The sequence below is a fragment of the Scyliorhinus canicula genome, chromosome 8, assembly GCF_902713615.1.
Source record: "Scyliorhinus canicula chromosome 8, sScyCan1.1, whole genome shotgun sequence".
Classification (NCBI taxonomy): domain Eukaryota; kingdom Metazoa; phylum Chordata; class Chondrichthyes; order Carcharhiniformes; family Scyliorhinidae; genus Scyliorhinus; species Scyliorhinus canicula.
The window spans coordinates 193,168,667-193,181,357 of NC_052153.1; the positions used below are offsets into that span (position 1 = coordinate 193,168,667).

At 44.8% G+C, this 12,691-nt stretch overlaps 1 protein-coding gene across 1 annotated transcript in view; it reads right to left on the reverse strand.

Annotated features, from left to right (window-relative positions):
- Positions 1-2,509: 2,509 nt before the first annotated feature.
- LOC119970779 (coiled-coil domain-containing protein 80-like) overlaps positions 2,510-12,691 on the reverse strand; it is a 45,322-nt gene continuing 35,140 nt past the window's right edge. Inside the window, exons 5-7 of the mRNA XM_038805938.1 lie at positions 4,988-5,091; positions 3,303-3,383; positions 2,510-3,006 (exon numbers count right to left, since the gene is read on the reverse strand). Of these exons, the coding sequence (XP_038661866.1) occupies positions 2,723-3,006; positions 3,303-3,383; positions 4,988-5,091 (469 nt within the window). The 3' untranslated portion in view covers positions 2,510-2,722. The remainder of the gene's footprint in view (positions 3,007-3,302; positions 3,384-4,987; positions 5,092-12,691) is intronic.

Below are 12,691 nucleotides of genomic sequence, written 5' to 3' on the forward strand. Positions count from 1 at the left end.
GGTATTGTGCACTTATCAAATTCCACTAAAAAGGGCATGAATGATCAGTTAATTTTAGCTGCTGGAGGAATGTGACTCTGCCCTGCTCTTTTTATTTGAATAATGCTGCAGGAACATTAACAATCACCATTTCAACCGACAAGGTCTCCGTTTAATCTCTCATGCAAAGGACAGCGCCTCAGTAATATTGCATTGAACAGCAGCCTGGATTTTGTCATAATAATCGCTCATTGTCACAAATAGGCTTCAATGAAGTTACTGTGAAAAGCCCCTAGTCGCCACATTCCGGCGCCTGTTCGGGGAGGCCGGTGCAGGAATTGAACCCGCGCTGCTGCCTTGTTCTGCATTACAAGCCAGCTGTTTAGCCCACTGTGCTAAACCAGCCCCTAATTCATGCCTGGTGTGAGATCTTGCCGGGACGTAAATGGTTAAGTTATAAGGCTAGGTTCATAGATCATAGAATTTACAGTGCAGAAGGAGGCCATTTGGCCCATCGAGTCTTCACCGGCTCCTGGAAAGAGCACCCTACCCAAGGTTAACACCTCCACCCTATCCCCATAACCCAGTAACCCCACCCAACCCAACACCTAAGGGCAATTTTGGACACTAAGGGCAATTTATCATGTCCAATCCACCTAACCCGCACATCTTTGGACTGTGGGAGCAAACCGGAGCACCCGGAGGAAACCCACGCACACACGGGGAGGATGTGCAGACTCCGCACAGACAGTGACCCAAGCCGGAATCGAACCTGGGATCCTGGAGCTGTGAAGCGATTGTGCTATCCACAATGCTACTGTGCTGCCCGTGCTGCGGGAACTTGGCTTGCGTTCCTCTGAATTAAGAACATAAGACTCTTCGAGTCTGTTCCTTGACTTCAATTCCACTTTCCTGTAGATCCTCATATCTCTTGATTCCCATAAAATCTAAAAAGCTATTTATCTCAGCCTTTGAATGACCGAACATGTACAGCTCTCTCAGGTAGAGAGTTGCAAAGATTCACAACACTTTGAGGATTTCAGGCCTATCTGTCTGACCCCTTTTCCTGCAACTATTGTGCCTTGTTCTAGACTCTTCCGCCAAGGAAACAGCCTCTCAGATTTGTCTTGTGTCTCAATAATTCTCAACTCCAGAGATCATATGTCCATGCCACTCAACTTCAAAGGCTCAATAATCGTATCTGATCCCAGGAATCAGTTGAGTAAACCTTCATTATATCCCTTCTAATGCAAGTATATCCTCCTTTGGTACAAAGAGTACGCCAGCTGTGGTCTCACTCAAGTCCTACATAATTGCAACAAGACTTGCTTAAATTTGAGTTTCAAGCCCCTTGCAATAAAGCCCTCTTCAGAAAGTTAACCAGTCCAGTCAAGGTGCTTAAAATGATTAGAGAATCAACAGGATAGGTACAGAAAACTTTTCCCTCTGATGGACAATGAAGAACAAGAGAGCACCATCTTTAAATTAAATCAAGACCATTTGGGAATGAATCAGACAAGAAATATTGGAAATCTGGAATTTTATTCCCAAAACAGCTGTAGATGTTGAGGGTCCATTGAAATTTTCAGGATCGAGATTGATAGATTTTTGTTGGGTAAGGGTATTAAGGGAACAAAGGTAGATATATGCAGTTGAGGTACTGACCTTAATTAGATTAGTCGGTTAGGATTCTATTCATTGGAGTTAAGAAGAGTGAAAGGAAATCTCATAGAAACTTATAAAATTCTACCAGGGTTAAACAGGGTAGATTCAGAAAGAATGTTCCTGATGGTGGGGGTGTCCAGGACCAGGGGTCATAGTTTGAGGATAAGGGGTATACCTTTTAGGACTGAGGTGAGGAGAAATTTCTTCACCCAGAGAGTGGTGAATCTGTGGAATTCACTCCCACAGAAAGTAGTTGAGGCCAAAACGTTGTGTAATTTCAAGAAGGCATTAGATACCGCTCTTGGCATTAGATACCGCTAAAGGGATCGAGGGATATGGGAGGGGGGGAGGGGGGGGGGGGGGGGGGGAGCAGGGTACTGAACTTGATGATCAGCCATGATCATAGTGAATGGCGGAGCAGGCTCGAAGGGCCGAATGGCCTCCTCCGGCTTCTATTTTCTATGTATGTTTCTAGGTATCCCAGAACAGACTTGAGGGGCTGGATGGTCTCTTCCTGTTCCTATGTACAGGAGTTCTGGTTTTTGAAGACCTGGATAATCTTATTTTCAATATAGGGAGAATAAAGGAAGGAGGAGTAATAGGTTGGATGGGGTATTTGGAGCTGAGTGGAAAGTTTCAGAGAGCAATAATCACTGCCGGCATCGATAGAATATAGAGGAAGAAAGATGTTGGCAGTAGAAGTGATGGGTGATCACTTATAAACATGTTCAGCTTTTACCTGTGCCTGGCCTAGTGTGGCAGGGATGATGCAGGAATTTCTGTAAATATGGGAGCACTTTCCATGTCTTGTGTCATTAAGGGTTGATGAAAGTTAAAACATTCAGCATCAAAAAGACAACTTAGCTCATTAGGGAAACTATTGTATTGGTTACTGCTGCACAGACAGCACTATCCTAACAAGTACAAAGTGCAGTAATAACATTGATATTGTAAACTATCCAATGCATGTTTGTTGATATAAATTGACTATATATTTAATTACATAAAGTTCATAACACTGGTGCTTTAAAAATGCGATCAAAGTCTCAAGTAATCATTATTTCTCACTCTTGTGCTGCTACGCATGGTCAGGATATCCACGATAATGAGGGGAGGAATCATCCTCCAGACAATATATTCCCAGTGCCTTTTGAAGCTTCATCTCCTCTTGCCTGAGCTGCATGGAGTCCACCAGTTCATAAATGGTCGCCAGCGACCACATAGGAGACAGGTACCAGGAGTTGATGGTGCCGTCTTTACCAATTAGCAGCATCATAAAGTGCTCATCACTGATCTGGAAGTGTTCGCGAAGACCGCTGACCACGATTGAGGAAAGCTCCTCCGTCTCTACCTCGGACCTCCCTATGTTAAGTGGATTAAAGCAAACATTTTAACAAACACTTCTTATTTGCTCTTGCACTAAGTCTCATCAGCCGCATGTAGTCGGCAACGCCCGTGCTTCAAGGTTAGAAGACTATAGGTTCAAACCCCACGTAAGCACATGAGCTTGTGACCTGGACTTGCCACTCCTGTGCAGCACTGAAGCAGTGCTACAGCGTTGGAGGTACTGCTTTCTGGTTGAGTTGTCAAACCGAACATGTCACCATCACTCGGAACTTTGTGCATGAACTAATACATGACCCAACAACTGTCCTTACCATTCAATGGAAATAATTCCAGAGATCCTGAAGAGTCTTCTCCTGAACCTACCAACTTCAGCAGGATAAAGTGGCGAATTCCTGATCAAATACAGAACACAAAGAATGTTTGTATCTCTTATTAAAAAGACATGCACTGCAGAATATTTGCATTTATGATTTAATACTGCCAGAAATGATCTTGTGTGGAGCTCCTGTGGTGCAGCTTCCCTGCCTCTGAGTCGGAAGCTCCAGGTTCGAGCCCCACCCCCAGGAGGTGATGGCTGAGCAAGGTGCGTTCATAACGCGGCCAAACAGGTTGGGTATCAACCTGTAAATGCTTCCAACACACACCAATGGCAGGTGGTAAGAGCAGGAGAGATTCCTGATCAGCCGCGTGATGGAAAGCTCCTACCCCTCTCTACATAGCTCCAAATGCAAATTGTAACAGCAACTCAGACCACCTGAGTGACCTGTCACGCACCATTGAATGTCCCTGATGCAGCTTAGTTTCTAGCACCCTCATCTTGAGTCAAAAGGTTGTGGGGATAAGTTGCACGCCAGGGTTTGAGCATCAATTCGGATCAGGCTCTGTCGCGGTTATGTTACTGGAAATAATTCAAAAGGCGTGAGTTCAAATCCTGCCGTGGCAGTTAAAGATTTCGAAAACAGTAAAACCTGAAATTATCGTTTCATTATAAAATCCACAACTGGTTTACTGATGCCCTTAACCAGGCTGATCTATATGTGACTCCAGTCCCTCATCAGGGTAGTTGGCACTTAATTGCCCTCTGAAATGGCCTATTAAACTCATCCATTCTCAGGGCAACTAGGGATGAGTGATAAATACGGAAGACCATATCCAGGGAGTCAATTAAAAAAAAGTAAACTTGGCTTTCAGCCCTGTCCTGTTTCGAGGAAGTGCCACATTCTTGGAGATGCTGTGTTTCAGATGAAGTGTTAAGTTGACGTTAGGTGGGAACAGGAGGAGGCCAGTCAGGCAGCTGAGCTTGTTGCATAGACACCTTTGATCTGATTTGATTTGATTTATTATTGTCACATGTATTAGTATACAATGAAAAGTATTGTTTCTTGCATGCTGTACAAACAATGCATACCGTACATAGGGAAGGAAGGAGAGACTGCAGAATGTAATGTAAAGAACAGTGTTAGAGAGTTTAAAACAGTTAGAATGAAGTTTTAGAAGCATACAACAAGAGGGTGTGCTGGGCACAGCTTGCAAGAAGTCGCCTCGCTCCGGCGCCATCCTGGATCATTACCATTTACCCAGTTCTACCCGCCAGTTCTGGTGACTGCTGAAGCTTCCAGCATGGTTTTCTTTAAAGAAGATGGACTCTTTCCTGTGTCCTGGTTAATAATCATCCTCAACTAAACCAGTAAACCTAAGCATAAGTTTGTGCCAACAATTTTTGTGAATCTTTTCCTGTGTAAAATTGACTTTAAGTTAAGTACAGTTAGTACGGTGTATGTTGAAATGCCTCAGCTAGAGCAGACCAAACCTCCTGCCTCTGAATACTGGATCAGTATCCCCAGCAGAGCTTGCATCTGATGGCTGTGGAGTGTTGAAATCCCCCCAGCACGGCACCAGTTGGCAACCTGTTGCTGTAAAATACTGGAAGAAATTGGTGCTTTGTCTGCCACGAGGCAGAGAAGTGAAAGATGAAGGTAATGTTGGAATAACTCACCCAGAGAGCAAGCCTGGCCGTGTAACGCTGTGACCTGCTGTTGAAACGCCCACTCTTCTTCAGAAGGCGATGAAATTATCAACAGTCTTCGTTTCCACTGTAGCCTGAGAATAACAGTGCCAATGTGAATTTCACGTACTCCCATCTTTTTTCTATCTTGCAATTCCCAAACTGCTGAAATATTTCCATTGTCCCATTTCCAGTACCCGTTCTCAATTTGAGGTTTCAATAAGAGCCAGAATTCTCCGGCCGTTGGGATTCTTTGTTCCCGCCGGCAGCGCAGGTTTCCTGGCGGAGCGGGATGGCTTCAATGGGCAATCCCATTGACAAGCGATGGGACTGGAGAATCCCGCTGCCAGCGAATGGCATGTCGCTGAGAAACAGGCGACTGCGGTTTCCCCCCCCCCCCTCATTCAACCAGAATGGCTCAAATTAAAGTCACCATCCTCTGTGACTGTAACCCTGGTTCAATATTGCTGGATTACAGGAAGATATGGACGGGATGGTCAAATGGGCAGATATGTGGCAGATGGAATTTAACCCTGAAAGGAGTGAGGTGTTACACTTTGGAAGGAGCAATTTGACAAGGAAATATTCAATGAATGGCATCACACTGGGAAGCCCTGAGGAACAAAGGGACATTGGCGTGTTTGTGAATAGATCTCTGAAGGCAGGTTAATAGGGTGGTGAAAAAGGTATATGGGACACTTGCCTTTATCAATGAACACTGTTACTGAGACTAGTTTTTCAGTCCAGATTTTATTAATTGGATTTAAATTCCACCAGATAGCATAGTGGGATTTGAACCCATGACCACAGAGCATTAGTCTGGACCTCTAGGTTAATAGACCAGTGACAGTACCACTACACCACCATCACCCCTTTCTGACACCCCGCCCTACCTCTCCATTGCTGACTCTGTGATATCTGACAAGCCATTAGTCCGCACCTTCTCAAATATTCAATTCTCATTCTTGTGTTTAAAGTTTTCTTGCATCCTTTAAAATGTACCTGGATGAGCACTTGACACGTCATAAATTTCAAGGCTCTGAGACAAGTAATGGTTAATGGGGTCAGGTATTTAGGTCAGGTGTTTGTCACATGTCGGTGCAGGGTCGATGGGCCGAAGGGCCTCTTCTGCACTTTGCGGTTCTGTGATCTGCCAAACAGTGTTGAAAAAAAAAAAAATTTCCTCCAGCTAACCATCAGGAAAACCAGAACTATTGACTTTGCCACCTACACCATAATACCATAAGACATAGGAGCAGAATTAGGCCACTCGGCCCATCGAGTTTGCTCCGCCATTCAATCATGGCTGATATTTTTTTCATCCCCATTCTCCTGCCTTTTCCCCATAACCCCTGATCCCCTTATTGTCAAAAACCTATCTATCTCTGTTTTAAAGACACTCAGTGATTTGGCCTCCACAGCCTTCTGTGGCAAAGAGTTCCACAGATTCACCACCCTCTGGCTGAAGAAATTCCTCCTCATCTCTGTTTTAAAGGATCGTCCCTTTAGTCTGAGATTCTGTCCACTGCTTCTAGTTTTTCCTACAAGTGGAAACATTCGCTCCACGTCCACTCTATCCAGGCCTCGCAGTATCCTGTAAGTTTCAGTAAGATGCCCGCTCATCCTTCTAAACTCCAACGAGCACAAACCCAGAGTCCTCAACCGTTCCTCATACGACAAGCTTTTCATTCCAGGGATCATTCTTGTGAACCTCCTCTGGACCCATTCCGCCCTCACCTCCCCAGCCTGGCCTCACCACAAACACAGTGGTCCTTCACCACTGGTTCTGTCTCAATGAGACCTTCTGCAAACTAAGCATCCAAACCAGCTCTCGCCTGAGTTTCAGATCCAATTTCCTTTCCACCACAAAGATCTTCAACTTCCACCTTCATTACGTTACCAAGCTTAACTCTACCTCTGCTGCTGAGGTCTTTATCCATGCACCTGTCACCTTCAAACTCAACTATTCTTATACTGTCCTGTCCATTTTCTGTAAATTTTAGAACATCCCAACTCTGCTGCCTGACTTGTATCCTAAAGCACATCACATTTATCCGTCTTGTCCTTACTGACTTCCATTGGCTCCCAGTCCCCAATGCCTCAAGTTTAAAATTCTCACGTTCTTGCTAAAATGCTGCCACCCCCTTCATTCTTATTGCCTCCATGACTTGCTTTTTAAAAATTCGTCATGGGAAGTGGGCATCATAGGCTGTGCCAGCATTTATTGCCCATCCCTTATTGCCCTTGAGGGGGCAGTTAAGACTCAACCATATTGCTGTGGGTCTGGAGTCACAAACCAGGTAAGGTCGGCAGATTTCCTTCTCTAAAGGGCATTAGTGAACCAGATGGGTTTTAATAACAATGATAATCTTTATTATTGTTGCACGTAGGCTTACATTAACACTGCAATGAAATTACTGTGAAAATCCCCTAGTCGCCTGTTCGGTTACACGGAGGGAAAATTCAGAATGTACAACTCACCTAACAGCACATCTTTCGGGACTTGTGGGAGGAAACTGGAACACCCAGAGGAAACCCACGCAGACACGGGGAGAACGTGCAGACTTCACACAGTGACCCAAGCTGGGACTCGAACCCGGGACTCTTGCGCTACGAAGCAACAGTGCTAGCCACTGTGCTACCGTGCCACCAAAACATCTTCCAATGGTTTAATTTAGAGGGATAAGTCCTGGCAGGAGAGCTCACAGCCTTGATTTGATCCTCTTTCTCTATGTGGGAAGCCGGAAACATTCCCAGTGCCCAGAGCCAGCACGTGAGCAGGAAGTGTCTCCAGCTACAGCTCCTGGAAGCCCAGGTTTCGGAGAAGGAGCGGCGGCTGCAGACACTGTGGAGCATCCACGAGGTGGAGAGTGTTGTGGATAGCACAGAGAGGTGGTCACACTGCAGGCTCAGACTCCGTAGGCAGGAAGTGACCACCAGGCAGAGTAAGAGAGCTAGGCAGGTAGTGCAGGAATCTCCGGTGGCCATGCCCCTGCAAAACAGGTATACCACTTTGGATACTGTTGAGAGGAATGGCCTCTCGGGAAAGCAGCAACAGCCAAACTCGGTTGGTTCTGTTCCAGAAGGAGTAAAAAGTGTAGGAATGCAATAGTTAGAGGAGATTCAAGGGGAATAGACAGGCATTCCTGTGGCCGCAAACGAGACTCCAGGATGGTATGTTGCCTCCCTGGTGCTGGGATCAAGTGTGTCTCGAAGTGGTTGCAGGATATTCTGGAGGAGGGGGAGGGTGAACAGCCAGTGACCGTGATGCACATCAGTACCAACAACATAGATTTTAAAAAGGGATGAGATCTTAAAAGCAGAATATAGGGAGTTGGGAAGGAATTTGAGACGTCAAACCCCAAAGGTAGTGATCTCAGGATTACTACCAATGCCACGTGCTAGTCAGAGTAGAAATAGCAGGATATATTGGATACATACGTGGCTGAGGAGATGGTGTGAGGGGAGGGGTTCAGATTCCTGGGGCATTGGGACCAGTTGTGGGGGAATTGGGACCAGTACAAACTGGGCAGGACCGGGACTGATGTCCTCGGGTGAGTATTTGCTCGAGCAGTTGGGGAGTGTTTAAACTAACATGGCAGGGGGATGGGAACCAACCGATGTAAGGAGTCAGAAGAGGAGGAAACAGGGGCAAAAGTAAAAGACAGAAACAGGAACGAGAAAAGTGATAGGCAGAGAAATCAAGAGCCAGATTCAAACAGGGCCACAGTGAAAAATATTGGAAGCCAGACAAGTAATGTTAAAAAGACAAGCTTAAAGTCTTTGTGCTTTAATGAGTGGAGTATTCACAATATAGCGGGTGAACAAATTACACAAAGAGACGGAAACGGGTATGTTATAATCAGGATTAAGAAGACATGGCTGCAGGGTGACCAGGGATGGGAACTGTATGTTATGGGGTATTCAGTATTTAGATAGGTCAGACAAAAAGGAAAAGGTGATGGAGTAGCAGTGCTGGTTAAAGAGGAAATTAACACAATAGTGAGGAAGGCTATTAGCTCCCACAATGTGGAATCTGAATAGATAGAGCTGAGAAACATTAGTGGATGTGGTCTATAGGCCCCCAAACTGCAGTGGTGATGTTGGAGGTGGTGTTAAACAGGAAATTGGAGATACATGTGATAGGGAACATCTGTGATTAAGGGTGATTTTAATCTGTATGTAGATTGGGCAAATCAAATTAGCCACAATGCCGTAGAGGAGGAATTCCTGGAGTGCATACGGGATGGTTTCCTGGACCAATACGTTCAGGAACCAACTAGAGAGCAGGCCAGCCTAGACTGGGTACTATGTAATGACAACCGAATCATTGGCAATCTAGCTGTGTGAGACCCCTTGGGGATGAGCGACCATAACATGATTGAATTTTTCATCAAGATAGAGAGTGAAGTAGTTGATTTTGAGACTAGGGTCCTGAATCTTAACAAGGGAAACTACGATGATATGAGGTTTGAGTTGGTTATGAAAGATTGGGAAACGTTACTTAAAGGGATGACTGGGGATAAGCAATGGAAAACATTCAACGAGAGAATGGAAGAACTGCAACAATTGTTTATTCCTGTCTGGCACAACGGTAAAACTGGGAAGCTAGCCAAACCGTGGAAGGTTTACAAGGGAAATTAGAAAATCGTATTCAATCCAAGAAAGAAGCATACAAATTGGTCAAGAAAAACAACAAGTCTGAGGATTGGGAGTAGTTTGGAATTCAGCAAAGAAGGACCAAGAGATTGATTAAGAAGAGGAAATAGTGTACGAGAGTAAGCTTGCAGGAAACATAAAAACTGGCTGTAAAGGTTTCTATAGGTACATGAAGAGAAAAAGATTAGTGAAAACAAATGTAGGTCCCTTACAGTCAGAAACGGGAATTTATAATAGGGGACAAAGTAATGGCTGAGCAAGTAAACATATACTTTGGTTCTGTCTTCACACATGAGGACACAAATCAGATACCAGAAAGGTTGGGGACAGCAGGGTTTACTGAGAGGGAGTACCTGAAGGAGACCAATATTAGTAGAGAAATGGGTATGATAATCTACATCCTAGAGTACTTAAGGAAGTGGCTCTAGAAATAGCGGATACATTGGCGGTCATCTTCCAGGATTCTGTAGACTCTAGAAAGCAGTGGCAGGATCAGACAGAGTCAGCATGGATTTATGAAGGGGAAATCATGCTTGACAAATCTACTGGAATTCTTCAAGGATTTAACTCGTAGAATTGATGAGGGAGGCAGTGGCTGTGGTATATTTGGACTTTCTGAAGGCTTTTGGCAATATCCCGCATAAGAAATTAGTGTGTAAAATGAAAGCGCATGGGATTGGGGGTAGTGTATTGAGATGGATGGAAAACCCGATGGCAGACAGGAAACAAAGAGTAGGAATTAACGGGTCTTTTTCAAATTGGCAGGCAGTGACCAGTGGGGTACCGCAGGGGTCGGTGCTGGGACCCCAGTTATTCACAATATATATTAATGATTTAGATGAGGGAACAAAATGTAATATCTCCAAATTTGCAGATGACACCAAGTTGGGTGGGAGGGTGAGCTGTGAGGAGGATGCAGAGATCCTTCAGTGTGATTTGGACAAGTTGAGTGAGTGGGCAAATGAGTGGCAGATGCATTGTAATTTGGAGAAATGCGAAGTTATCCACTTTGGTAGCAAAAACGAGAAGGCAGATTAATATCTGAATGGCAATAAATTAGTATAGCGGAATGTGCAACGAGACCTGGGTGTCGTCGTACACCATTCGCTGAAGGTAAGCAGGCAAGTACAGCAGGCGGTAAAGGAGGCAAATGGTATGTTGGCCTTGATTGCGAGAGGATTCGAGTACAGGAACGGGGATGTCTTGCTGCAATTATACAGGGCCTTGGTGAGGCCACACCTGGAGTATTGTGTGCAGTTTTAATCTGTTTATCTGAGGAAGGATGTTCTGGCTATAGAGAGAGTGCAACGAAGGTTTACCAGATTGATTCCTGGGATGGCAATACTGACGCACGAGGAGAGATTGAATAGATTAGGATTGTATTCGTTGGAGTTCAGAAGAATGAGGGGAGGATCTCATAGAAACCTATAAAATTCTAACAGGACTGGACAAGGGTAGATGCAGGAAGGATATCCCTGATGGTGGGTGTGTCCAGAACCAGGGGTCACAATCTGAGGAAATGGGGTAAACCATTTAGGACAGAGATGAGGAGAAATATCTTCACCCAGAGAGTGGTCGGCCTGTGGAATTCATTACCACAGGAGCAGTTGAAACCAAAGTATTGCATGTTTTCAAGAAGCAGTTAGATATATACTTGGGAGCGAACAGGATCAAAGGATATTGCGGGTGGGGAAGTGGGATTAGGCTATTGAGTTGGATGATCAGCCATGATCAGAATGAATGGCGGAGAGGGCTAGAAGAGCCGAATGGCCTCCTCCTGCTCCTGTTTTCTATGTTTCAAATCTCTATTTTCCTTTTAGTATTGTTTAGATACTTGGATTTTTAAAAAAGGTCATAGGTTCACCTTGGACTGTCAATAAGCCTGCCTTTTCTCAGAAATCATCTGAGCAGCGTGGTATTTGGGACAAAGGGGGGTTCGGGGGGGGGAAGGGTGCGGGGAGCAGTTTCTTTGTTTTGAACTGAAATCACTTTAATTCATGGGTAAAAGACTGGGAAATACCAGTGATTTACTGGAAATCTCATGACAGAGAAAAGATTTAAGTTTTGGACCTGTTGTTCTTGAAATCAGTGTCTTTTGGGGAGTAAGCGGAGACGGAAGACTGCCCTAACTCACTCTCAGTGACTTGGCAGCGATTCCCTGTTTGACTTTCAACCTGCAGCTGGAGAATCTTCAGCTGAGTATAACTTGTCTGCATTTGGAAACCTGAGACAACAAGAATTGATACAGCTCTATGTTCTCCTCCTCCATTTTTAAAGGCATTTTTGGGAAGGCAAGTGAATCCCACCCATGTGAATTGGTGAGTGCATATTTAAATGAGCTTAATGACTCATTTAAATATGCGCACCTGGATCTCGCCCAGCGGAAGCTAGATTGTGATGTGTCGTGAGATTTCGCAGAATCTCACAAGACATTTTGAGCGAATCTCGATGACGGCCTCTCATGAGATTCAAAGGTCTCGTCCCGACAACAAGTCAGGCTCCACGAGGCCACTGAATCGCGCCCTGTATGTAGATTAAAATCTCCTACATTTATCGGCGTACCCTTCTAACATGCTCCCATTATTTCTTCCTTTATGCTCCACCCTACTGTGTGGCTCCTGTTAGGCGGCCTCCGTACGACTCCCAAAAGTGTCTTCTTGCCTTTACCATCTCTCATCTCTACCCAAATCATTTCCACACCCTATTTCCTGAATGCAGGTCATCCCTCTCTATTGAGCTAATACTATCATTGACTAACAGAGCCACCTTCACCTTTTCCTCACCTCCTGCCTTGTCTAAATGTTCTGTGCCCTTCAATATTCAGATCCCAATCCACGTCCTCCTGCAGCCATGTCTCTGTAATGGTTATCAAAGTGTCCTCATTTCTTTCTGTGTGCACTCTCAGTTCATCTGTTTTGTTTTGTGTGATGAATGTAGAAATTTTTTATATCGATTGTATTACATTTATCTGTTGCAGTAATATTTTTTTAAATCCTGGTTTAACTTAGAGGCAGGTGGTATGTCTGAAAAAGATGC